Source organism: Numenius arquata, chromosome W, assembly GCF_964106895.1.
Source record: "Numenius arquata chromosome W, bNumArq3.hap1.1, whole genome shotgun sequence".
Classification (NCBI taxonomy): domain Eukaryota; kingdom Metazoa; phylum Chordata; class Aves; order Charadriiformes; family Scolopacidae; genus Numenius; species Numenius arquata.
Genome location: NC_133615.1, coordinates 2,573,308 through 2,601,303, shown reverse-complemented (window position 1 = coordinate 2,601,303; position 27,996 = coordinate 2,573,308). Strand labels below are relative to the sequence as shown.

Below are 27,996 nucleotides of genomic sequence, written 5' to 3'. Positions count from 1 at the left end.
CATTTACACCCATAATTAATTAACTTGCTCTGCTAAAATCACAACTTGGTGTCTGCTTTAAACCAAGAAGATGAGGTGACTGCGCAGGCGGTTTATTCACGAATCATTCCAAGAGGTCTGGGAGCTGGGGCTCCCGGGTTCCCATCCCAACCATTTACCAGCTTCTCTGCGTGACCCTTCACGCTCCCACACAACAAAAACACACGAGTCTTGGGAGTTGACACTGAAAGGAGAAGGTTGGAGAGATGGAAGTTGGAGAAGAAAAGGGTGGAAAAGCAGGGGCTGGAGGAAAGATGGTAGAAGCTGAAGGAGGAAAGAGAAACATCTGCAGGTAAGAAGGAGCAAAGGCTCAAATGGAAAAATGTGAGAAAGAAAGGAAAGCATTTCCAAATGCCTGAACAACTAAATCTGTCCGAGCAGAGGTCTCAGTCTTGTTTTGGGACTCTCATATCCCACAGATCATACAATAGCAACCAGAATACATGCAAAGAAATATCAGCTCTTTACCATCTAAGCCTATAGTAAAATAGATTCGGAGTTTTATATTTAAGAAGGAAAATGAAGATGAATCATCTGGTACTTTTTGTGGAAATACAAAAAGAAAAAGGTTTTGCAAATATTTCCAGTTTCAAAGGCATTTTTAATAAAAGATTTTAAAGAATGCCGACATATCCTTCACATTTATTGCAGAGAACACACAGTATTCTTGGATTAAAATGTCACACGTTTTGATTTGGATCGGTCATTTTGTCACAGAAAATCCAACAGCGATAAAAAATAACCTTGAAAAATACCGTGTTTCTTACATTTCCCAGTTAAATATTTTGAGCATCACAGCAGAGAGGAGCCCACTAACTCCAGTCAGTTATAAACACCCTTAGAAAACATTTTTTTAAGGCAAGCAAGCGAGCTTAAAAAAAAAAATAAATCATTGTAAATTATCTTCTTGAAAGTTAGACATTAGTTCTCTTCTAAAAGGGTGGATTTTTGCTGGTTTCTCACGAGACAGAATGGCCCGTACCCTTTCTTGGTAAGCTCGCTCTGCTGCTAGACCCGATGCGTATTCTTGCTGCTTCTCTTCTTCCTCAGCGTCACGGGCCTGTTGTTGAGAGGCGATTTGAGCCCGGAGTTGCTCTTGGTATTCTTTGGCTTCTTTTATTTTTCTGGAAATGACATAGAAATAGTTTACTTATGAAATTCAGTAAAAAAATAAACAGCTTTTTTTTATTTAACCTGTTGGCGTTCAACCTTAGACTAAAAAACTGTTCAAAACTCCTTTTAGGTGATGGTGAGAGGACGGAGAATGAGAAAGTCAGGTCTCAGCCCATTCCCAGCTCAGATCGATTGCTGCAGCTGCCTTCACAGAATCCCAGAATGCTATGGGGTTGGAAGGGAACTCTGGAGATCATCTAGTCCAACCCCCTGCCAAAGCAGGGCCACCCAGAGCAGGTCCCACAGGAACGTGTCCAGGTGGGGTTGGAATGTCTCCAGAGAAGGAGACTCCACCACCTCTCTGGGAAGCCTCTTCTAGGGCTCTGACACCCTCAAAGGAAAGAAGTTCCTCCTCATGTTTAGATGGAACTTCTTATGGTCAAGTTTGTGCCCATTTCCTCTTGTCCTGTCCCTGGGCACCACTGAAAAAAGACTGGCCCCATCCTCCTGACACCCACCCTTGAAGTATTTATAGGCCTTGATCAGATCCCCCCTCAGGCTTCTCTTCTCCAGACTCAAAAGACCCAAGTCCCTCAGCTTCTCCTCATCAGAGAGATGCTCCACGCCCCTCATCATCTTTGTAGCCCTTTGCTTTCCCCTCTCCAGCAGTTCCCTGTCCTTCTTGAACTGGGGAGCCCAGAACTGGACCCAGTGCTCCAGCTGTGGCCTCCCCAGGGCAGAGCAGAGGGGGAGGATGACCTCCCTCCACCTGCTGGCCACACTCTTCCTGATGCCCCCCAGGAATCCATCCTTCACCACCATCTCCGCTCCCTCATTCCGAAGATAACAAGTTACCGCTGATGGCACAGGCTCCTGCCGCAGCATCGTACTGAGATTCTAGGAAACACCGCCAGGAGAAATCATTCTTCCATCCTACCTCGAGACTCATCTATTAATTTCACTGCCCTCTGGAGAAGCGGTGAAAATCTACCTGCGTGTTCGGGCACTTCTGGAGCAGGAGACACACTGAGACTCAAAAGTGCCGATGGTCTAGTCAAGACTTTTGCGCTAACGCCACGCAGTTAAACCACGAACACTTAATGACGCCGCTGAATTGTCATCTTTGCTACCTGAAGCGTATCCGTAACGAAGCCCAGCACCTTTCCTTCAAAGGGTGAGATTTCTGCCCGCAGCCGGGTGATCGTTACCAACGAAACCAGCAGAGAACACAACAGATATCGGCTCTGGAAAGAGTTACCTCCCACGGAGAAGAGAGGAGAAAGGGCAGGAGTAAAGGGAAATGGAGGCCCTTTGCCCAAGGCTTTGCGTGACACCCAGAGGAACGTTTCGGCTACTGCATGTAAGTTGTTCTCACCCTGAGGAACTGAAAGGTAAGGAGAACCCGGTGCGGTCTGGTATTTCGGCAGCAGAGTATATGATTGTTTAAGGGCTACGTGTGGGTGGGGTTTAGCAATAAGCCTGAACGCACTCATTCTCCCGGATAAATAACGAACTACCCTGTCATTAACTCTCCTCCCCAAACTTCTACCACTCCTAATAACAGCTCAGAGCATGTATTTAATTAACATGATGGATGGAAGTCGCACGATGGTCCAAAAAGACCAAAACAAGGAGATATATATAAAATAATGAAACACCATTATTTGGATGATGAAATCAGAATTAGTGATTTAATACTCATTGCAGTATAACAGGGCTGCTATCGAGCAGTTCGGAGCTCTGAACGGAAGACAACCCACCCAGTGCTCTTAAGAGTTACCTAAAAATGAGAATTGGCCTCCTCACAAGTTTAGAAGATTGATACGAAACGAACCGATGGCATGAAAGAAAAATACCTCGCATATTTTTCGTCTTCTACGCGCTTGAGTTCTGTGATTGCTTCAGCTAATAACTTCCTCTCTTGAGCGAGTACTTCCTGCTCCTTCGCATTTCTCTGCGCTGAAACAAAAAAAAAAAAAACCAAAACCAAACCAAACCAGCCTCAGGTTGCGCCAGGGGAGGTTTAGGATGAATATGAGGAAAAATTTCTTCACTGAAAGGGTTGTCAAGCATTGGACCAGACTGTCCAGGGCAGTGGTGGAGTCACCATCCCTGGAGGTATTTAAAAGCCGGGTTGACGTAGCGCTTAGAGACATGGTTTAGTGATGGTTTTTTTTTATCACAGTTAGGTTGATGGTTGGACTAGATGATCTTAAAGGTCCCTTCCAACCTGGACAAGTCTATGATTCTATGAAAACACATCTCAGAAGATAACAGCACTGCTAAGCTTGAAGGGATTGTATTCAAGCCAAGTGATCTAATTAGCAAGCCTGAGCTTTGTTCTGTGAGTTGAGTCTTGTTTGTGAGTCTGAAGAGACTCACAAAACAACGGCTAGTGTATTCTCAGCTTATTTGTTTTTCATCCAATCAGAATAGGCAAGATTTCACGTTCAGAACTTCATCATCATAATAATATAATTAATAATAATGATTGCTTGGTGATGCAATCCTTACTTCACTAGGCTTCGCTCTGCTGACAGCAATGGGAAATTAGCGTAAGGAATGCCTGTAGGAGGGAAGTTTGAGAAGCAGGTTCAGAGATGGTGGCGTTGTTGTCCACACCAGTGCATGTGGGGCCAGACGAACATCCCAAATGCAGTGTGTTGGCTCCCTCCACCTTTCACAGAATGAATCACAGAATGCTGTGGGGTTGGGAGGGACCTCTGGAGATCATCTAGTCCAACCCCCTGCCAGAGCAGGTCCACCCAAAGCAGGTCCCACAGGAACTTGTCCAGGTGGGGTTGGAATGTCTCCAGAGGAGGAGACTCCACCACCTCTCTGGGCAGCCTCTTCCAGGGCTCTGCCACCCTCAAAGTGAAGAAGTTCCTCCTCATGTTTAGGTGGAACTTCTTATGGTCAAGTTTGTGCCCGTTTCCTCTTGTCCTGTCCCTGGGCACCACTGAAAAAAGCCTGGCCCCATCCTCCTGACACCCACCCTTGAAGTATTTATAGGCCTTGATCAGATCCCCCCTCAGGCTTCTCTTCTCCAGAATAAGAAGACCCATGTCCCTCAGCCTTTGTCAAGACTGGCATTCATACAGTGGGTTGGATGCACAGAGAGCGAGCTGTTACTACTTACCCTTCTCCTCCACCTGCAGTTGTCTCGTATCCAGGACGTCTTTCAGCAGCTGCTTTCTAGCCTGCTTTTCTAATCGCATCTGCTCAGCCTTCTTGGCCCAAACCTTCGCGACCTCTTCATCGATGAGCTTGTCCGCTTCTTTTTCTCGCTGTTTCTCCTCCTCCAGCTGTTGAGCCAGGTGTGCCAGGTAAGTCTGTTGCTCCTTCAGCAGCTCTTGCTGCAAACACACAGACATTTGCAGATGTGAGTGAATGAGATGAAAAAAAGCGACAGACAGATGTTTCATGGCATCTCCAAGATATTTAAGGTGAGGTTTTGCATCTATAGATCCAGCTATTAAAGATTTAAAACTGGTTCTTAGTCTTAATTAGAATAAGTGAAATATTTCCTCTCCTCTGCAGTTACAAATATTAAATAAATCAGGTCCGTGAAACAAAAAGATATTCAAAAGAATCAACTTGTTGAGGGAAAAGGGCTTGTGTCTGACCTCATTTATACTGTGTCATTTACTAAGCGCCAGAAAATTAGTCTAGATGAGATATTACCCCACGACTTCACAATTAGCACCTCTAGCCCTTACTTTTCTTTTCTTTTTCTCCTCGGTGTCCTCCTGAGGATCCTGAAGAGATTTTTCCAAGATCTTCATGTCCAGAGCGAGTTCATCTTGTTTTTCTTCGTTAAGACGCTTCTGCTTGTCCTGAACTGCGCCGAGCAACATATCCCTGCGTTCCTTCTGCTTCCGTAGTTTCTCCATCTGAAGTTGCTCGTTTTCTTTCTTAAGCTGTTGCTGCTGTTCTTCCTACGAACGGTAAAAATAGCCGGCTCTTAAAATCATCACATCACGTCAAATTAAGCGATGGCTAGAATTAGTTTAATTGGAACACTGAAAAGCAAAGATAAATATGTAAAGCTTTTCTTGCTGACATGAGACAATTAGCGACATCCAGTAGACCTGTTAAAGCATGAACGTTTTAACGTATCATTCATTAGAACTCGGGATTTTTCCTCTTTAATTATCACACGCACTTCAATACCCAAACACCGGAACGCTTGATGTTCTCCAAATATTTCAAGCAGATAGAAAGAGTTATCACTTTAGAGAAATCAACATCATTTCAGTACATATGATCTATAACCAAGTCTTTACCTGCAGCCGTAACAAGAGCGCTGCATCTCGAGTGGACGTAACGTTGCACAAAGTAATTAATTGGATCCTAATATTCTGATGGGCAGTTACTGAATTTTATTCAGTTCAACAAGGGCAAGTGTAGGGTGCTGCACCTGGAGAGGAATCACCCCCTGCACCAGGACAGGGTGGGGGTGACCTGCTGGAGAGCAGCTCTGAGGAAAAACACCTGGGAGTCCTGGTGGACAACAGGATGACCATGAGCCAGCAATGTGCCCTGGTGGCCAAGAAGGCCAAGGGCATCCTGGGGGGCATCAGGAAGAGTGTGACCAGCAGGTGGAGGGAGGTCATCCTCCCCCTCTGCTCTGCCCTGGGGAGGCCCCAGCTGGAGCACTGGGTCCACTTCTTGGCTCCCCAGTTCAAGAAGGACAGGGAACTGCTGGAGAGGGGACAGCAGAGGGCTACAAAGATGATGAGGGGCCTGGAGCATCTCTCTGATGAAGAAAGGCTGAGGGACTTGGGGCTGTTTAGCCTGGAGAAGAGAAGCCTGAGGGGGGATCTGATCAAGGCCTATAAATACTTCAAGGGTGGGTGTCAGGAGGATGGGGCCAGGCTTTTTTCAGTGGTGCCCAGGGACAGGACAAGAGGAAATGGGCACAAACTTGAACACAAGAAGTTCCATCTCAACATGAGGAGGAACTTCTTTCCTGTGAGGGTGGCAGAGCCCTGGAAGAGGCTGCCCAGGGAGGTGGTGGAGTCTCCTTCTCTGGAGACATTCCAACCCCACCTGGCCACGTTCCTGTGGGACCTGCTCTGGGTGGACCTGCTTTGGCAGTGGGTTGGACTAGATGATCTCCAGAGGTCCCTTCCAACCCCATAGCATTCTGGGATTCTGTGAATTTCCATGGCTTCAAACCTTTCCATGTTATATTGCAAAGAACAGAAAAACTGACAGTAAAGCTGAGCTGTTAGGATAGAAACAATGAAAAATAGCAAATATATATTCAAGATCGAACAGGTGGATGTATATTCAAGATTATTTAGCCAAAAAAAAATATCCCAAAATAGCGTCAATTAAGTTATTTAGAGTAATTCCTGGGTATCCTGTATTTGGATAAGTTTACAAGCACAACAGTGCTCATAGTCGTAAAACAGTGTGTGGCTCTCATTAACTTGTCTACAGATCTCAGAAGCTGTCTCAGTGGTCTTGAAAGTACAGTTTTTCTTAACCTGCGTTTATATTAAATGGCTTTTTTTGTAACGTGTAATGTTATTGTAAGGTTAGAATAAATATTCTGACATGCATCAGCAGGTTTGCCATAAACAACGTGTCTAATCTTCTAGAGAGGTAAGTTCACCCGCTGATTCTTGCGGTCTTTCAAACCTGAAGATGACTTCGTTATCTGTCTGAATGGTCAAATTCACTTTCTGAAACTGGTTAAACAGCTTTGAAACTCAGTGTATTTAATTTAAGCCGCAGAATAAATAATCCAAAAAACCTTATGAACAGTAAAAATAGAGAGAAAGTGGAAATATTTAGCAGGCTACTGGGCAAGTTGGCACGTGTCTTAGGCTGAATTCTGACGTCGTAAAGTTGTATTAGAGCTGCCAAGGATGGGATCCGCGGTGCTTATTCTATGAAACTTTATACGATGGGGTAACGCAACGTCGCAAACCTACAAAGAAATCGTTACCGACCGTCCATCTGCATCTATTTCCACTGCAGCGACCAGAAGAAACCATTACACAGAGACACTTTGCTGGCCGTGGGGTGTCCTTCACCCAGATGAAACCCCTGATGGTTAGAGGTACCAACTCTTGTAACCAGGCCATCTGTCACCTCCCTCTTCTGCTGAAAAAGGATTACGTCCCATTTTCGAGACAGAAACTCTCCTTTATGGACACTTTAAAGAAAGCTTTTTCTCAGAGACTAAACCACCAGAAATGTATCTCCTTGCCAGAGCCCAAGGCAGATGTCTTCAGGTGAAGCTACAAAGTCTTCTATTCTAATAGCTTTTTGGGTTTTTTTTTTTTAAAGGCCAGTTAAATAGAAGGGTTCTTTGCCCGGGAGCTTTGGCAGTGCCTTAAAAGTTGTTACAAGAAAATAATTTCATTTTGCATGTTTTTACATACGTGAAACATTCCAGTCTAGCTAGGAATAAGGACTCTACTGTTTTACAGCCAAGATTTTCAGAGCTTAAGATTAATTACTGTCATTATTTTTAAAAAGTTGGGGAGTATATGCCTTGCCAACATCAGCTTCTAGTGGCTAGAAGAGTACCCTGAGCGATCGTTCAATCCCTAGGTGTAAATAGCTGCAAAATGACCGAGCCTGAACTAAATAGTCTCCCGTAACTCACAAAGTCAACGCAGAATACTGCGAAAGAGCAAGTCTCGCTAAAGCCAGCACAACTACAGCGAGCCTGCGCCAGGGAGAGGGGGAAAAAAAGAGGGTAGTGGCCAGCAATGTGCGCTGGCAGCCCAGAAAGCCACCCGCATCCTGGGCTGCATCCCCAACAGCGTGGCCAGCAGGGTGACGGGGGGATTCTACCCCTCTGCTCCGCTCTGGGGAGACACCCCCTCCAGTGCTGCCTCCAGCTCTGGGGCCACCAACAGCAGAAGGACACGGACCTGTTGGAGCGGGGCCAGAGGAGGCCACGGAGATGCTGGGAGGGCTGGGGCCCCTCTGCTGTGAGGACAGGCTGAGAGAGTTGGGGGGGGGTTCAGCCTGGAGAAGAGAAGGCTCCGGGGAGACCTCAGAGCCCCTTCCAGTCCCTAAAGAGGCTCCAGGAAAGCTGGGAAGGGACTCTGGATCAGGGAGGGGAGCCACAGGACGAGGGGGAAGGGTTTGACACTGAAAGAGGGGAGATTGAGGTGAGATCTGGGAAAGAACTTCTTTGCTGTGAGGGTGGTGAGAGCCTGGCCCAGGTTGCCCAGAGAAGCTGTGGCTGCCCCATCCCTGGAGGGGTTCAAGGCCAGGTTGGAAGGGTCTTTGAGCAACCTGGTCTGGTGGGAGGTGTCCCTGCCCATGGCAGGGGGTTGGAACTGGGTGATCTTTAAGGTCCCTTCCAACCCAAATCATTCTGTGATTCTCTGAAACAGTAGGGCCAAGGCAGTCAAATGCCTCCCATGATGTGAAGCGCAACAGCAGCCAGCACTAAGAGGTGACAGCACTTAGGCACTGCTTGCTAATTTGTTAAAAAAAAATAAAAATAATGGATGTAGATTCTGAAATTAAGTCATCTGGGGCATAAGCAGTTAGGACTTTTCATATAAATGTGTCTCATCATGTATGTGTCAGGGTCCTGAGTGCACCAACAGGCTCTGCAAGCTCCCCGCAGGGGTTTGGCTGCCTGTGCTCTGAGCCTTGGAGCTGGGAAAAAGCGGTGGGAGAAAGGGCTAAGAGGAGTCGTTTGGGAGCTGCAGTTGGGCTCAGGCTCTTGCCTTTGGTGCCTACGTGACCTACGTATCATTTGAGATCACAGAATCATAGAATGGTTCAGGTTGGAAGGCACCTTAAAGATCACCCCGTTTCAACCCCCTGCCCTGGGCCGGGACACCTCCCACCAGACCAGGATGCTCTAAGACCCGTCCAACCTGGCCTTGAACCCCTCCAGGGACGGGGCAGCCACAGCTTCTCTGGGCAACCTGGGCCAGGGTCTCACCACCCTCACAGCAAAGAAGTTCTTCCCCACATCTCATCTCAATCTCCCCTCTTTCTGTTTAAAACCATTCCCCCTCATCCTATGGCTCCCCTCCCTGATCAAGAGTCCCTCCCCAGCTTTCCTGGAGCCCCTTGAGGGACTGGAAGGGGCTCTAAGGTCTCCCCGGAGCCTTCTCTTCTCCAGGCTGAACCCCCCCAACTCTCTCAGCCTGTCCTCACAACAGAGGGGCTCTTGAGCATCTCTCCTATATTTGTGGTGTTACACATCACAGCTGGGACACAAGGCACTCTACCTAGAAAAGGAGAAATCAGAAAATTGCAACGATGTCTGGCAAAAGCTTAAAAACATTTACGTTTCCCACAAAGGCTCCGAGAGGCTTTGAACGCCGAAATCCTTTACAATGCTAAGTTTCCTAAGATGTATTTCCCTCTGTAAACAGGAATGCATTTGCCAGAGCTCTGGAAAAGAGGCTTAGCATAATAGGACAGTCTCGGGTACTAATGGAATCAGTGAAGATACACATAAGGGATGGATTAATCTAAATGTCTTGTAAGCCCATCATTAGGAAGGCTTTGTATAGAAGCCTGAATTGAGAATGAGATGGAAATTACCAGCAATCGAGCTTCTTCTTCCTTCAGCCGCTTCTCCTCCTCTCTGTGAGCGCTGAGCAGCGCTACCTGGGCACCGAGCACCTTCAGGATTTCCCTCTTCTGTTCTGCTGATTTCTGCATCTCCGTGGCCTCTCGTTTTTCCCTCGCCAAACTCTCCTCTTTGCAAAGCTCTGCAAACATCTGCTCCTCCTCCTCCTCTTGCTTTTTCAGTTCCTCCTTCAGAGCTACCTGGGCCAGCTGATCTTCACACACTTCTTTCTGATGCTTCTTCATCCGCTGTACGCGAAACTCCTCGCATTGCTCTCTGAAAGAGAATGTAGAAGTTAAAAAAAAAAAAAGAGTCTCAAAATAAGCAAATGTGGAGGTGTGTGATGGAGGGAGGCTCCCAACGCGTAAATACTCGGAGAAATACAGCTCAGGATGCCGAAGTCTGGTCAGACGCTGACTCCTGGGATGCCCAAGGAATCACGGAGAGCCCCAATTGATGGAGATTTTGACATTAATGAGTTGAAGAGCAGGTCCTACATTTGCATTTGTAAATATATATATATATATACACACAAGCACAATATATAAATATTTTATACGTATAATGTGTATTTATATAACATATATATGTAGTTGGAATATGCATTGTTGAATATGCACGGGTTTTTATATATATAAGTTTTTTAACATATAAAGCACATGCACGCTACGCTTCTTCAAATGCGTAGGTTGCTCTTTATTCAAAATAAACCTTAGAATAGGTTTATTAGTCACTTGAAAGCTCATTCGTATTCAGAAAATACTCCGAGAGCGGAAATTTAGGTCACGCGGTTGAACAGGAACCTCTAGAAATGTATTCCGTTTTTTTTAATGAACTTTTGTGGGACGATTCAGGAAAGTTGCAATAAAAGTCCGGAGAAGCCACAAAGTCAAACAAGTAAATGGGGCTTTCAGTTTTCATTTACTCCCTGCGACTGAGCTGCAAATAAGGAGATATTTATCTTCAGTTGAAGAACACGCGACTATTTAGAGATCCTGCCTTTATTTTTGCAAACAAAGCGCTATTGAGATCAACAGATGCTCTCAAATTATATTTAATTTGAACAATGCACAAGCAATTTAATTCTGTTCTATAACCGGGATACAGATTTTTCTAAAATCAAAACGCGAAACCAGCAGACAATGAAGATGTTTCCAAGAACATCTCTCTTGCGAGGAAAGGCTGAGGGACTTGGAGCTTTTTAGCCTGGAGAAGAGAAGGCTGAGGGGGGATATTTTGGCTACACAGGATTGTCAGCTAAACATTGTATAAAGTAACAGTGTTTATATTGTAGAGGTAACTACTGCCGTCATGCGGTGGTTCAAGATTCAGTCAACGGTAACCGCTGTGAATTTCTAAATAACATTGCAATAATCTGGAGAAGATGGTTTCATTCAGCATGAAATGATGAGATGATTTTTTACTTTGCAGCATTCGTGTGTCTATCTCGTGTCCTTACAGCTTATAGATGCTTCACACCTGTTGATCATGGAATCAGGGAATGATACGGGGTTGGAAGGGACCTCTGGAGATCATCTAGTCCAACCCCCTGCCAAAGCAGGGCCACCCAGAGCAGGTTGCACAGGAACGTGTCCAGGTGGGGTTTGAATGTCTCCAGAGAAGGAGACTCCACCACCTCTCTGGGCAGCCTCTGCCAGGGCTCTGCCACCCTCAAAGGAAAGAGGTTCCTCCTCATGTTTAGGTGGAACTTCTTGTGTTCAAGTTTATGCCCCTTTCCTCTTGTCCTGTCCCTGGGCACCACTGGGTGGAAAAAAGACTGGCCCCATCCTCCTGACACCCACCCTTGAAGTATTTATAGGCATCCATCAGATCCCCCCTCAGGTTTCTCTTCTCCAGACTCAAAAGACCCAAGAAGTCCCTCAGCCTTTCCTCATCAGAGAGATGCTCCAGGCCCCTCATCATCTTTGCAGCCCTCTGCTGTCCCCTCTCCAGCAGTTGCCTGTCCTTCTTGAACTGGGGAGCCCAGAACTGGTCCCAGTGCTCCAGATGGGGCCTCCCCAGGGCAGAGCAGAGGGGGAGGATGACCTCCCTCCACCTGCTGGTCACACTCTTTCTGATGCCCCCAGGATGCCATTGGCCTTCTTGGCCACAAGGGCACGTTGCTGGCTCATGGTCATCCTGTCGTCTACCAACTCTAAAACTAGCAAGATTATGCTACAGAATAATTGGGGGTTTTTTTGACGCTGCTCCTTCGTCACCTCCCGCTCACGAGGGTGGAATGAGCCCAGCTCCTGGTATCATCAATACGTGGTTGAACCAACTACCAGCCTGTAATAATTATGCATTGACTTACAAGATCTTCCAAAGCTTTACCAATAAAACTCCATGCTAAGCCAGCCTAATAAAAATTTACTCGGGGCTTATAAACCACCAAGAACATTTCCTCAAATAACCCTCTTCCTGTTCAGAACCGGCTGAACAAGCTGCTGACAGGCACGAAAAGTGACAGTGCCACCGTAAGAGCCATCCCACCAGTCAGACTTAACAGCAGAGCAAATTCAGAGCGAAATCTCTTCATCCTCTACCTGCAAAGCACCAAATGCCACGGAGCCTGCGGTGAAAGGTGTTGAGCACCACACGCAAACAAGAAAAGGGACAGCAGCGCCGTGAAAACAAAATTCTTATTTTCGTTGATCTGCAGAAGGTATTTCTAACCTCTAAACTGTTCCTGACCGAGAATAAATAACAATAATCCCTCAAGTCTCCTTTCATCGACACCAAGTCTCTGTAACAAGGAGAAACTGTGGCTGCCCCGTCACTGGAGGGGTTCAAGGCCAGGTTGGACGGGGCTTGGAGCAACCTGGTCTGGTGGGAGGTGTCCCTGCCCAGGGGCAGGGGGTTGGAACTTGATGGTCTTTAAGGTCACTACAAACTCAAACCGTTCTATGATTCTACAAGGTAAAACCTCCCAGCACTTTTCTGCCCCAATCCTAGGACATGCCACATCCTCTAATCAAAGGCTGGGTTCTTCCCTGAGAGCTGGGGTTGTATCCTCCAAAGGAGAAACCTTTCCTGGATTGAGGAACCATCCTCAGTTCAACAACAGAAGAGGAAATACAGGGACAAAGGAGCAGATGGCTGTTTTACCTCTTGTCCAAGACAGGAACCTTCTGACCACTGGTTATCCCAACCACGAAAGCAGAGAGCAGGACACGATGCGTGTCCCATGAGCCACGACACGCTCCAAGATGTGTCCCTGCCTTCAAGAAGGTCAACAAACACACTACCTCCTTGCCCCTTTCCTTACATTTTAACACTAGGATCTACCTTCCAAGTTCTGGGTAGCAGTTAGTGGTGATTACAGAGTACAGTACTAATTAGTATTCATGGAAAAATATGCCATTATTAAGATGTGAAGTCACAGAATGCTATGGGGTTGGAAGGGACCTCTGGAGATCATCTAGTCCAACCTCCTGCCAAAGCAGGGCCACCCAGAGCAGGTCCCACAGGAACATGTCCAGGTGGGGTTGGAATGTCTCCAGAGAAAGAGACTCCACCACCTCTCTGGGCAGCCTCTTCCAGGGCTCTGACACCCTCACAGCAAAGAAGTTCCTCCTCATGTTGAGATGGAACTTTCCATGTTCAAGTTTGTGCCCGTTTCCTCTTGTCCTGTCCCTGGGCACCACTGAAAAAAGACTGGCCCCATCCTCCTGACACCCACCCTTGAAGTATTTATAAGTATTTCTTTATCTATAAGTATTTATAAATATCTTACACCAGTAGAAATAACTGTATTACCTTAACACAACCGGTGCAAAGTTCTTTCAGCAGCCAAGGAATAAAGACTGAGTTATTCTTTTTTCCATGATTATAAACTAATCTGAACTTAATTGAATTCTCAGAGGGGAAGAGAACTTCAAGAAAAGTTGAGCACGGTTAGAATTTTAATATCAAATAACCCTGTAATTGCTTGATTTCATCCAAATAATTCCTTCAAAGCAGCTTTTACAACAACCTATAAACATCTGCTGCCCCAGATGGCTGGTTTTTCTTCCTCGCTTCGCTATCTCCCTAAGCTTCTTAACGTGAAAACTCTGCCTGTACGTAACCGCTTCCCAAAGAAACCGCGTTTATTCCCTTTCCCCCAGTCAGTTACCGGTTTTACGGCTGCCAGTACGAAGTCGCCGCGATGGCAACGTTCTCGCTCTGGATGCTCCTCGATGTTATCGCAAGCAAGAGGATGTAATAGGTGTTTGATGCAAATTTTAAGGCACTGCAATTTTCTTTAAAGATCCCGACGATTAACAAACCCTCGGGCTAAAACTGAGCCGAGTACTTTTTTCCTACGAGTCGCAGCCCTTCATGAAAATGAATTCCAGTGGTGCTCCGAGGACTCTGCCCTCTGTCACCTTGTCACAAAGGACCCTTCCTGACCAACATCACCACTGAGAAGCTGTTGAATTTATATCCTCAGGTTACAGCTGAGGATAAATTAAAAAGAGCGTTTATTTCATCTTCACCTCACCCTCTTAATTTCTACCTTTGCATGTGTTTTTAGAATGTACATAATATACGAGTACAGTCAGACAAGTATATGATTTATAAATAAATATATTTTTAATGTAAATTTTTTTATTTTAATGATAGGGGTGCGCAATCACAAAGGTTTGGAGAACAGTACCCCAGGGAATCATAGAATGGTTTGGGTTAGAAGGGACCTTAAAGACCATCCAGTTCCAACCCCCCTGCCATGGGCAGGGACACCTCCCACCAGACCAGGTTGCTCAAAGCCCCCTCCAACCTGGCCTTGAACCCCTCCAGGGATGGGGCAGCCACAGCTTCTCTGGGCAACCTGGGCCAGGGTCTCACCACCCTCACAGCAAAGAACTTCTTCCTGAGATCTCATCTCAATCTCCCCTCTTTCAGTGTCAAACCCTTCCCCCTCATCCTCTCGCTCCCCTCCCTCATGAAGTGTCGCTCCTCAAGATGATGCCCCATCCCTAGAAGCTGGATGGAGCTTTGAGCAACCTGCTCTAGTGGAGGTGTCCCTGCCCATGGCAGGGGGATTGGAACTCGATGATCTTTAAGGTCCCTTCCAACTCTAACCATTCTGTGATTCTATGATTAGGTTCCTTTAACCGTCCTGATCCCAACGAAGATCTACTGAGTAGAGCAGGATTTCAAATTCCCACTGAAAATAAAGATACCGACGCTTAGACACCTAATTTTAGGTGTCGAAATCGCGAGCTGAATCCCTTCTCCTTGGCATGTCAAAGAAGCTACAAGTACAAAATAAAAGCCGCTCCAGCAGCGTCTCCTCTAAATAACTTTAAAAGTTAATTTCAACCGCTTTGTGCGTGGGCTGGGAAAAAAACCTCGGAATTATAAATTGCGAGGGCCACATTTTAAAGCCAGGATGTGAATTTAGAAGCTGCCTTAACACCTGCCTCAATCAACGAACCACCCCACATCTGAGAAACCAACCTTTATCTGTGAAATGAGTTAATTAGAGTTTGTGCACAAGTGAAAGCGAGTGTTGATTTTTATCCCCAGCCTCCGCACACCGAGCAGCAGGTGTGGTGGATTTCCGTAGCTCTGCAGGAGACTGGGAAGAGACTCTTGAAATGATCACAATTAACATACATTATTTTCATCCCTTCCTTCAAAAAACAAAAACCAAACAAAAAACCAAAACAAACCAGATTTCCAAGAATTGAACGGGTCAGATTTCGTGCCAAGGCCTCCGGATCTGATAAACACCTGCAAGTTTTAATGACTTCAAAAGATGCTGCTCAGCTCAGCATCCAGAAGGTTTGGCACAGAATTTGAGGTTGCGTTAAAACCTTCGCTGCAGCTGCTACTCTTGAAAAAGCCTAGGGTAGGCAAGTGTAGGGTGCTGCACCTGGGGAGGAATCACCCCCTGCACCAGGACAGGGTGGGGGTGACCTGCTGGAGAGCAGCTCTGAGGAAAAAGACCTGGGAGTCCTGGTGGACAACAGGGTGACCATGAGCCAGCAATGTGCCCTTGTGGCCAAAAAGGCCAATGGCACCCTGGGGGCATCAGGAAGAGTGTGACCAGCAGGTGGAGGGAGGTCATCCTCCCACTCTGCTCTGCCCTGGGGAGGCCACAGCTGGAGCACTGGGTCCAGTGCTGGGCTCCCCAGTTCCAGAAGGACAGGGAACTGCTGGAGAGGGGACAGCAGAGGGCTACAAAGATGATGAGGGGCCTGGAGCATCTCTCTGATGAGGAAAGGCTGAGGGACTTGGGTCTCTTGAGTCTGGAGAAGAGAAGCCTGAGGGGGGATCTGATCAAGGCCTATAAATACTTCAAGGGTGGGTGTCAGGAGGATGGGGCCAGTCTTTTTTCAGTGGTGCCCAGGGACAGGACAAGAGGGAATGGGCACAAACTGGAACATAAGAAGTTCCACCTAAACATGAGGAGGAACTTCTTTGCTGTGAGGGTGTCAGAGCCCTGGAAGAGGCTGCCCAGAGAGGTGGTGGAGTCTCCTTCTCTGGAAACATTCCAACCCCACCTGAACGCGTTCCTGTGGGACCTGCTGTGGGTGGACCTGCTTTGGCAGGGGGTTGGAGGAGGTGATCTCCAGAGGTCCCTTCCAACCCCATAGCATTCTGTCATTCTGTGAAAAATACGCAATAAATAAAACAGCGTCTTTGTGGACAATCTTAACTTTTCAAGGCTCTTCACTGTGTTAGCTTAATAAGCACGATTTAGGCCAAATTAACCTTCCGTGAACCCTCTTCACTCCAATAACAGAAAGCCGGAGTAGAACTATATGCCTGAACGAGGAATTACAAAACCAGCTGACATGGGGATGCTCACACGGGACGAGGATTCTGGCATTGCAGTTGGAATTATGCTTTCATGGTATCTCACCACTTAAATAACGGAGACGAGACCGTTCGAACCTTTCAACTTCTGGCAAACTTCTGTCCAAACCACCTTGGATTTTTTTTTTTAATAATTTCAATAGCATTTATCTTTCCTCCCTGGGTTTATTATTGTCGCCTTCACGTTAAATTGCCTCTTTGTCTTTACTTTAAGCCTATTACTATTTTCTAACGTACCTGAATTGCTGCTCTCGTTTTTCAGCCACTAGTTGTTCTCTTTCTTTTTCTCTCTTCTCTCTCAGCAATTTCACTCGCTTCCTCATCTTTGTTTGTTTCTCCGGTACCGTTTCTTCCAGGGCTTCCATCTCCGTCAAGTACCTACTTTCCTCCGCTTCCAGAAGCTCGCGAAGCCTGGAATGAAACCATTTAAATAAAAGTTAAAACAATCCTTCGGTTGAATGATAAAGTTTTAGTTTGTTATGAGCGCAAAGTGGGCGCTGGGCTCCTTTCACCACTTCATGCAAACACCAAAGAAAGGAACATCCGAGGGAACATCTCATTTTTAACTCCGGGATCATTCCCGTTGTGCCCACGGAACGAATCTTCCAGCGCAACAGGAGGGATTCTCTCCTGGCAGGATTGAAGCTCCTTATCTTCCAAACCCATTTCCAATTCTGCTTTACAATTTCGATTAAACAAATTCTTCTCGTTTCCAGGCTACATTTGTCACCGGTTGATATCCGTTTGATCTTTTACTGTCCTTATCCTTCAGCCTAATCCCTCCCGGGTATTTACCGCCCTTTTCTACGTAGCTATAGTTCTGTCTTCTCTCAAATTACCTTTTGTTATTTTTAGCATCATCACTCCCTAAACTCTTTCAAAGAAAGACGTGTGAAAATTATGACAAATTGGCAATTTTTAAACACGCTACTATTTTCTTCCCTATTAATCCCAACAGTAAGAAAGCTGAGGCTAAGGAATCCACAAACTCACTAATTCCAACCCTAACGCTACAGCTGCCTCTGGGAAATCACTCTCACTTTTAGGCAGCGGGATGAACGATAGCTGGAACTGCTGACGGGAATTACAGCAGCAAAGCCAAAGAGGGATTAATTCTGGAAAGTGAATCGCGGTCTCTTCACCTCACACCGAGTCCGGTCTCCTTCCACGGGGCTCTCAAGCAACTAAATCCCATAAATTTCATAAAAGCCCATAAAGTTCAACAAAATCCCTGCACCTTGGGAGGAACAAGCCCTGGCTGGAAAGTGGGTCTACAGAAAAAGGGGACCTGGGGCTCCTGGCAGACAACAAACTGAATTATAATCCGTCAATGCACCCTTGTGGCAAAGAAGGGCAACGGCATCTTGGGCTGCGTGAGGAAGAGCACTGCCAGGAGGTGATCCTTCCTCTCGGCACTGGTGGGACTTCTTCCGGAGCGCTGGGTCCAGTTCTGGGCTCCCCAGTACAAGGAAGATGCAGATGTAGCAGAACGAGCCCAGTAAAGGGCCACCGAGATGATTGAGGGACTGGAGAACATCTCCTAAAAGGCTCCTGAGGTTGCTGGGGCTGCTCAGCCTGGAGAAGAGAAGGTTCAGGGGGATCTTATCAACGTATGAAGGGAGGGAATGTAGATAAAAGGACAAAGATTCTTCTCACTAAGGCCCAGTTACAGAACAAGGGGCAACGGGCACAGATTAAAACATGTGAAATTCCACCTGAACATAAGAAAACACCTTTTTTTTTTTTCTTTTACTGTGAGGGTGGTTAAATACTGGAACAGGTTGCTCACAGAGATGGTGGAATCTCCACGTGCGGAGATAAGCAAAACCCGAAGGGACGCTCCTGGGCGACCTGCTCTTGGTGACTGCTTGAGGAGAGGGTTGGACCGGATTATCTCGGGAGGTTCCTTCCACCCCTCAGTGATTTTGTACAACTGAGGTACAATTCCTATAAAGACACATCAGGTCAAGAGACCAAACCGATGACCTTCACCGTTCCCAAGTCACTTAACGGGAAAGAGTCACTGAGATTAAACCATATCGTTTTTTTCTAAGATCAGCAGAGCACAATTCTGTTCTTTACAAGACAGTAATACGCCTCACCTTTATTATTTTTTAAAGATTTCTGACAAATTTTCATTTCTTTCAACTGTTTGGGCTTCTAAGTATTACTTGTAGGACCTTAACATAAACGAGGCTTCAACAAAACCCTCACACCCAACAATTAGAGCTTCTGAGATTTTTATCAGAGTACTCATCGCTCTCTTTAAAAATGAAGCAATTAAAGTGCTATAATGTTACTTTTACCTCGCATTTGGCAGACGGGGCTCTAAATGCCACCTAAACTGTACTAATTATTTGAATATGTATCTCTAGTGATTCTGTTCTCTAGTGATCTCTTTCCTGGAGCATCTCTCTTAACGAGGAAAGGCTGAGGGACTTGGGGCTTTTGAGTCTGGAGAAGAGAAGCCTGAGGGGGGATCTGATCAAGGCCTGTAAATACTTCAAGGGTGGGTGTCAGGAGGATGGGGCCAGGCTTTTTTCAGTGGTGCCCAGGGACAGGACAAGAGGAAATGGGCACAAACTGGAACATGGGAAGTTCCACCTCAACATGAGGAGGAACTTCTTCACTTTGAGGGTGGCAGAGCCCTGGAAGAGGCTGCCCAGAGAGGTGGTGGAGTCTCCATCTCTGGAGACATTCCAACCCCACCTGGACCCGTTCCTGTGGGACCTGCTCTGGGTGGCGGTTGGACTAGATGATCTCCAGAGGTCCCTTCCAACCCCATAGCATTCTGGGATTGGCTTAGTGATTAGTAACGAGATCCCAATGGCTACTGTTTGCTCTACGCTGCCGTTTGACCAACAAATAAGCCCACGAATAAGCGCTTTCTGTTACGACAACTAACAAATTCCATGCCCCAACGCACAGCGTAACGTAGGATGCTGGTTTTCCCTATATTCACTCCTCTAAGCATACGTTTAAGTTGAAAATAGCACGGCAAATATTGGTACGAGCTACTTGTTTGCTACCTCTCTCTCCTCTCATCCGTCCCTGCCAGGTATTCCCGCATTGTGGCATCCACCTTTCTCCGCACGGCGCCGTGCAGCCATTTCTCTTCGTTGCGTTCGTGCCACCGGGCGACGTGGCGAAACTGGTTGTAGAGCTTTAACAAATCAACGTGTTCAAGGAGCTCCTTTTCTTTCTGTCTGCGGATGAAGACGAAATTCTCGCTGGATTGTTCCTTCAGAGGCTTGGCTTTCTGGAAGAGAAAACATATGTCAGTGGTGAATATATAATTGGTTATTCCGGGCTTTGTTTTTCAGTTGAATTCGTGACCAAATAAGTATTTGTGGCGCTTGTCGGGCCACACCTGGAATACAGGGTTCAGTTTTGGTCACTTCTATGAAAAAACCAGATGCGGAGAGGCTGGAGAGGATCCAGAGAAGGGCCACCAAGATGATCCAAGGACTGGGAAGCCTGATGTGTGAGGAAAGACTGAAAGAATTGGGTTTGTTCAGCCTCGAGGATAGAAACCTCAGGGAAAACCTTATCACAATGTTCCAGCCTTTAAAGCGTGACTATAAAGAAGATGGAAACTTCCTTTTTACTAGGAGTCATATGGAAAAGACGAGGGGTGATGGGTGCCAGTTACTCCAAGCGAGATTCCAATCGGACACAAGAGGAAAATTTTTCACAGTGAGAACAATCAGCCATTGGAATCATCTCCCCAGGGAAGCGGTGGATTCCCCAGCATTGGACAGGTTTAAGATTCAGCTGGACAGGGCGCTGGACCATCTTACGCCAAGAAGGGTTGGACCAGATGATCCTTGAGGTCCCTTCCGATCTGGGATTCTGTGACAACACCAAATGCTGAGAGTTCAAGGTAATTAAGGGTAAATCCCTACAAGCCTTCCTTTGAAGAGCACACCACCAGTTCAAGAGCGTGAAAGGGTCTCAGGTACCCTCAGACGACAGCTTAAATACTACCCTATATATTCAAGAGGATCTTTATAGTCTGCTTTACATATCACAAATGTTCTCACCACGGGTAACCTCCAGCCGCCTCCCTCTCAGTCAGAGCTCCACAGGACTCTAAACATCTCCTCACACGGTCCCACACTTCGAGACCCCCAAAGGGGCAACCTCGCCCCGCACAGGTACAGGCTCCTCCAGGGACCCACAGGGGGTGGTGGTGGGTCCCACCAACGCCCTCAGCGCTCGGGGCCCGACCCCCGCCTCCTCTCGGTCACCGCACTGAGGTAACCGCCCCAAAGACCCCTCACCCCCGGGAGCAAAACGAGCTCCACCCACGACCGGCGCAGCCCCTCACCACCGCCAAGGAGAGCGGGAAGGGGCCGGTCACCTCCCGCCACCGCTGGGCTTCCATCGCTACCGCGGTAGCCACCAGGCCAGGCCGCGCCGCCGCCCGTTGTTATGGCAACCGCGCCGCGGCGGAAGTGACCTCATGACGTCGGGAACGTGCGCATGCGCGGGAGGCTGAGGGGAGGGCCGGGGCGGGCGTCATGGCGGCGTGAGGAGATTTAGGCGGGAGCTGTGAGGGCGCAGGGGGCCCTCCTCCGGTTCGCTGTGGAGAGTTCGTGACACTTAGTGGGAGCGGAGGCTGGCCCCCACGGGTGCTGGAATAAAAAGAAAATGAGTTAATAAGCACATAAGAGGAAGATCTAATGGCGGAGTGGGCTCGGGGTGTTGGTCGCTGAGTGACCCCCGGGGCGGGGGGGGGGTGTCCCTGCTAGAGGCCTCCCGTGGGAGGTGTCCTGCCGAGGGACAGGGTCTGGAGCTGCCCCGTGGGGGGAGGAAAAGGGGAAATAAAACATTGGGTGTGGGTCAGTGATCGCTTTGAGTTCATCAGGCCCAAAGGCAGGGCAGGAAAAAGTTGCTGCTGAGGCTTTGAAGCCCAGGAAGATGGATGCCACCAAGAGCTTTGTTTTCTTGCAGGTAATGGGGAGTTGGCTGATACCAAAGTTGCCAAAAGGATACAGAGGAAGAAAGGTGGATGTTGAAAGCTGCGGGTGAAGCTCGTTCTCGTTCCATGGCAATTGGCAGCGCCGTTACTTCAGGTATCGGTGATGGGAGCCTTGCACCATCAAACGCAACTGTGTCACACCCAGCGTTTACACGTTGGAGCGTGTGTTGTGACACTGATCCATTTCCAGTGCTTGAACTGGGATCCCTTGCATTTATTTCAGTACAGACTTAATGCTCTCATTGGGAAATTAAACACGGGCAAGTGTAGGGTGCTGCACCTGGGGAGGAATCACCCCCTGCACCAGGACAGGGTGGGGGTGACCTGCTGGAGAGCAGCTCTGAGGAAAAAGACCTGGGAGTCCTGGTGGACAACAGGATGACCATGAGCTAGCAATGTGCCCTTGTGGCCAAGAAGGCCAATGGCATCCTGGGGGGCATCAGGAAGAGGGTGACCAGCAGGTGGAGGGAGGTCATCCTCCCCCTCTGCTCTGCCCTGGGGAGGCCCCATCTGGAGCACTGGGACCAGTTCTGGGCTCCCCAGTTCCAGAAGGACAGGCAACTGCTGGAGAGGGGACAGCAGAGGGCTACAAAGATGCTGAGGGGCCTGGAGCATCTCTCTGATGAGGAAAGGCTGAGGGACTTGGGTCTTTTGAGTCTGGAGAAGAGAAGCCTGAGGGGGGATCTGATCAAGGCCTATAAATACTTCAAGGGTGGGTGTCAGGAGGATGGGGCCAGTCTTTTCTCAGTGGTGCCCAGGGACAGGACAAGAGGAAACGGGCACAAACTTGACCATAAGAAGTTCCACCTAAACATGAGGAGGAACTTCTTCACTTTGAGGGTGGCAGAGCCCTGGCAGAGGCTGCCCAGAGAGGTGGTGGAGTCTCCCATCTCTGGAGACATTCAAACCCCGCCTGGACCCGTTCCTGTGGGACCTGCTCTGGGTGGCCCTGCTTTGGCAGGGGGTTGGAGGAGATGATCTCCAGAGGTCCCTTCCAACCCCTTATCATTCTGTGATTCTGTAACGGGATGGAGTCAGCTCTCTTTCCTCTCCCGGTTCAGAGGGATCAGGGCGAAGACACAGCTGCTCTTGCTGAACCCAGATAACGGGATGACGGGCACGATCTGCGTGGGCTCGGCTGAAAAACACCGACGTTGGTGTGAGTTTGGGGAAGGCCAGCACCGTGTGATGAGTTGGAGCAACTCGGCCAACCAGAGCTGGTTTTTCAAGATCAAAATCCGGGGTGGGAAAACCCAGCAGGGACAGTAGGGCCTTTCTGCTCTTAGAGGAAGTAGAAGAAGTTGATTTGTATCAGCTGATGAACAAATCCCCCTTTTCTTTATAGAGAAGAAACCTTGAACTTCTTTCTCTAGAAGAAAATCGAACTCCATTTAAGGGAACCAAAGTCATCCCCACCCCTCATAAAAGACAAAACCTTGATCCTACAGTGGCTGCCTGTCCCTTTCGTGTGAGATTGTGGTGGCTGCATGAACCAGCGCTTGGGCCCACCAGGTCCCTTCCTTCCATGGGATCAAAAGTCCCTCTGCCCCCAGAGCTGCCCTGGGCTTCCCAGGCCCAGGAGAAGCTCTGAGAAGCCACCGGTTCCTCTCTGGTTCTGAATTCCCCCCGGGGTTTCCTCACCGGTCACGCTCCAGACCATCCTTAGGTTCCTCCGGTCATGCTCCCTTCTAATCTTTCCTGCCAGCGCCTTCAGGCAATCTTCCAAATAATGGCTTAGGGAAATCGGGAAAACTCCTGGGTTTTATGTCTATTGGGTACTTTGATTCTTTTTTTGTTTGTGGTTGGTTGGTTTTGGTTTTTTTTGAAGGATTTGCCGTTTGCTCACAGCCGCGTGACTGGCTGAGTCGGGAATGGGGATAGAAGAGTCACACAAACATCCCTCTGTTGACGTGGGTAGCGGAGCTCAGAATTTATATATATATTTTTTTTTTTTTTAAGGGAAGTTAAAACTAGAAATGAAAAATCAAGCCTTTTCCTTCAGCTGGGTGTCGCGGCTGAATAATTCTTCACGTTTAATCAACTCTGAGCTTCTTGGGAGCCCTGAGAAAACGTTGAGGTGGAGCCCGGGAGGAGCGGATCAGCTTTCAGATATTAGGAGCTGAAAAGAGAGATGCGGGAACTTCCCAGCTGATGGGAGAGGTCTAGGTTTGGTCCTCGGCTGGCCGTATCGGATGCGTGCACGCGTCGTCGCGGTTTAAATGTAGAAGCTGGAAGATCAGAGCCCTTCCCCGGCCCGCGTCTGAACCAGGCGCCATCCCGACCCGCAGAGCGGAAGGGAGCGGGAGAGAAGATCAGCTGCTTTCCCCTGTAGAGAGCAAGTAGAGGAGATGTTATTCTCCTTTCTTTCTCTCAGCCTTGAAAGAGCAAAGAGTAACCACAAAAAGGGAACACAGCGTCAAGGAGGGGTGAATAATCCCAGCGTGAGAAGATCGTTACGAAATACGGCCAGTATTTTAGGGCTGCCCTTTGATGGATCCAGCCGCTAAAACAGCACTTATTTCTCAAAAGCTTCCTGTGGTCTTCCCCTACCTGCCTGCCCCAAGAGCTGACCTGCTCAGCAAACTTCACAGAATGGTATGGGGTTGGAAGGGACCTCTGGAGATCATCTAGTCCAACCCCCCTCCCAAAGTAGGGCCACCCAGAGCAGGTCCCACAGGAACGGGTCCAGGTGGGGTTTGAATGTCTCCAGAGAAGGAGACTCCACCACCTCTCTGGGCAGCCTCTTCCAGGGCTCTGCCACCCTCAAAGTGAAGAAGTTCCTCCTCATGTTTAGGTGGAACTTCTTATGGTCAAGTTTGTGCCCCTTTCCTCTTGTCCTGTCCCTGGGCACCACTGAGAAAAGACTGGCCCCATCCTCCGGACACCCACCCTTGAAGTATTTATAGACCTTGATCAGATCCCCCCTCAGGCTTCTCTTCTCCAGACTCAAGAGACCCAAGAAGTCTCTCAGCCTTTCCTCATCAGAGAGATGCTCCAGGCCCCTCATCATCTTTGCAGCCCTCTGCTGTCCCCTCTCCAGCAGTTCCCTGTCCTTGAACTGGGGAACCCAGAACTTCTCCTCTTCCTCCTCCCTGCATAATCCAGGTTTCACTGAGAAGACTCTGTCCTCCTGCCCGTGCTTGTCAGTTCCCAGTGCTACCAGTATTCCTGTCCCTCTAGAACTACTGGTTTCAGTCCTGTGCTGGACACAACCAAAGCCTCATCTGCTTTTACTCAGGGTTTCATCACCTACATCCTACCTGGCTGTCCTCGGTCAGCAGGTGAGGTGAGACCGGTGGCGTGGTCAAAATTCCCTTCCCAACAAATCAGGGTTGATAGAAGAGAGGTTTGAAATCACCGGAGTCACCGATTTTGGGGTCGGTGCAGCAGCATCTCTAGAACCTGCTCAGCAGACTCCGGGTGGGAACAATTTTCCTCCTGTAAAAATGAGCAAGTGTGAATATCAATGGCATGAGTTTCAACAAGGGCAAGTGCCAGGTTCTGCACTTGGGCCACAACAACCCCGTGCATTGCTACAGGCTTGGGGAAGTGTGGCTGGAAAGCTGCCTGGAAGAAAGAGACCTGGGGGTTCTAATTGACAAGCGGCTGAATATGAGCCGGCAGTGTGCCCAGGTGGCCAAGAAAGCCAACGGCATCCTGGCTTGTATTAGAAATAGCGTGGCCAGCAGAAGTAGGGAGGTGATTGTGCCCCTGTACTCAGCACTGGTGAGGCCACACCTGGAGTATCGTGTCCAGTGTTGGGCACCTGGATCCAAGAGAGATATGGAGGTGCTGGAGCGAGTGCAGAGGAGGGCAACGAAGCTGGTGAAGGGCCTGGAGAACAAATCCTATGAAGAGCGGTTGAAGGAGCTGGGACTGTTTAGTCTGAGGAAGAGGAGGCTGAGGGGAGACCTCATCACTCTCTACAACTACTTGAAAGGACACTGTAGAGAGGTTGGTGCTGGTCTCTTCTCACAGGTAACTAATGACAGAACGAGAGGGAATGGCTTCAAGCTCCAGCAGGGTAGGTTTACACTGAACATTAGGAAAGAATGTTTCACAGAAAGAGTGGCCGGGCATTGGAACAGGCTGCCCAGGGAGGGGGTTGAGTCACCATCCCTGGATGTGTTTAAGAGCCGTTTAGATGTGGTGTTGGGGGATATGATATAGGGGAGAACTTTGTAGAGTAGGGTAGATGGTTGGACTCGATGATCCCAAGGGTCTCTTCCAACCTGGATGATTCTATGATTCTATATTTGTTCCCGTGAAACACGTTTTTTTTTCACGACTGGGACGAGAACCGAGCGTGTAACTCGCGTCCCTTTTCAAAAGGAACTGAAAGTATTTTGAGTTTCGAGTTTTTCAAACTTCACTTTTTGCTAGTTTTGCCGTCTCTTTAAAAGATTATTTCCTTTGATTTATTTATTTATTTTTTTTTTTAGCTAAAAATCTCTTTCTGCTGATGGTCAGCTTTTCCTTCCTGTCGTTTGAACGTGAGTATTTTTCCAAGAGATCCGAACCGTTCCAAGAAAGAAGATCGCCTACCACAAAAGGCTTTTCCGCGTCGTCCTCGCTTGCCAACGGCGGGAGGCTGATTTTCTGTCCCCGGGATATCCGGCGCCGTCGGCAGCTGGCACAGCGGAAAGCCGGGGGGAAAAAGGGTCGGAATCGACGGGAGGGTGGGGAAAGGGAGAGGTTACGCTGGAGAGTTTATAAACTGATGGGTTCTCAAATGAACTTTCTTTGAGTCCTAGAAGACTTTAAAAAGCGTTTCCAGCCACCTCAGAGCTGTTCTCCGGGGGGGGGAGCTGAGAAAGGGAGGGAATATAGGCCCTGTTATTCCCCAAAAAAAAAAAAAAGGGGGAAAGGGCTTGGAAATTACAAGCCGATTAACTTCAGCTCCTGAAAAACCAACATCAAAGCGACCGCGGAATAAGTAATTGGGAAATCATTCGGAGATGAGTACCAGCCGAGGTGGATTTGTGGAGGACAAACGGTTTCCCTTTAATCTCGTTTCGTCTTGTGATGGGTAACGAGCCCTGTGGGGAAAGAAACAATAAATATCAGATGACAAGGATTTTAACACACCCCCCCACCTCACCCCCCCCCCGCCGAGGGAGCCATCCCTGGCCTTGGGGGCGATGGGACAGTCACCCATGGTTTGTTGTCACCTGGGTTTCTGCACCCGCCTCAGGTGGGCTTTAAGGTCAGTCAGTCGTTAATTGAAATCTGGAGAGCACAGGGGGGTGGCGAGGGCTGAGATGCCGGGGGCGGGGGGGGAATAGAGGGAGTTTCCAAAGGAGCTTGAGGATTTTGAGGGGGAAAGGGCTGAAAAATGGGATGTGGTGCAAAAAGGATGAGGAAAGGGTCACCCACCCCCGGCGGGAATAATCCCAAAATGCTATGGGGTTGGAAGGGACCTCTGGAGATCATCTAGTCCAACCCCCCGCTGCCCAAAGCAGGTCCAGCCAGAGCAGGTCCCACAGGAACGTGTCCAGGCGGGGTTGGAATGTCTCCAGAGAAGGAGACTCCACCACCTCCCTGGGCAGCCTCTTCCAGGGCTCTGACACCCTCACAGTGAAGAAGTTCCTCCTCACGTTTAGGTGGAACTTCAAAATGAAACTTGGGAATTTGCCCTTTCATTCTAATTTAAAGTATTTCCCCCAGATTCCCCGTCATTCCCACAAAATTACGAAGATGAATAGTTTCCGGGCGGTTTCCTTGCTGGAAGAAAAAGTGAAACTGCTGATTTTTTTTTTTTTTTTTTTTTTTAAATTAAATACTCCACAATTAAGACACTCTGTTAATATTTGTTGCTGTAATAGAAATTGCCAGGGCAAAGACAGGTTTGTTGGCAGGAGGAGCTCCCCCCGTGGTCATCGAGGTCTGATTTTTCCCAGATCTTTACTCTTAAAGGAATTTCATTTTGGAGCCGGGCTTCGCCCCGTGCTCTGTGAGGGAATTTCCTTGATTTCAGCCACCGGCACAGACCCTTCTCCTGCTTTTCGACGCAGCAGCGGCTTAAATTCATGGGCTTTGGGCTGGGATCTCCCTTTCCGTGATTTCCCGCTGCGGAGCTGCTTCAGCAAAACTCCTCCAAAATCCATATCCCACCCCCCGCCAAAGGAAATTGGGTCACGTCTATTTTTGTTGGGAAGGGGGGCAGAGACGGGAAACGTGTTATCGGCGCATCCCGTATCCGAGCGGGGGGTTGGGTTCAGCTCGGTTCAGGCTGCCGGAGGTCTGCTTTGGAAAACAAACCGGCCCCACACCTTCGGCTTGTTTTTCATGGAATCCTGGAACGCTTTGGGTTGGAAGGGACCTTGATGATCATCCAGTTCCAATCCCCCTGCCCTGGGCAGGGACACCTCCCACCAGACCACGTTGATCCAAGCCCCCTCCAACCTGGTCTTGAACACCTCCAGGGATGGGGCAGCCACAGCTTCTCTGGGCAACCTGGGCCAGGGTCTCACCACCTTCC

The 27,996-nt window shown here is 48.3% G+C and overlaps 1 protein-coding gene across 1 annotated transcript; it reads right to left on the bottom strand.

Annotated features, from left to right (window-relative positions):
* Window positions 1-622: 622 nt before the first annotated feature.
* On the bottom strand, window positions 623-20,976 carry LOC141476689 (cilia- and flagella-associated protein 53-like). Its single transcript, XM_074165496.1, has 8 exons — window positions 20,862-20,976; window positions 19,561-19,790; window positions 16,769-16,942; window positions 9,694-9,997; window positions 4,872-5,090; window positions 4,292-4,508; window positions 3,009-3,111; window positions 623-1,163 (listed from the first exon to the last, which is right to left on the bottom strand). The coding sequence occupies exons 1-8, from the start codon at window positions 20,916-20,918 to the stop codon at window positions 929-931; spliced, it is 1,539 nt and encodes a 512-aa protein (XP_074021597.1). The 5' UTR covers window positions 20,919-20,976; the 3' UTR covers window positions 623-928.
* Window positions 20,977-27,996: the final 7,020 nt, after the last annotated feature.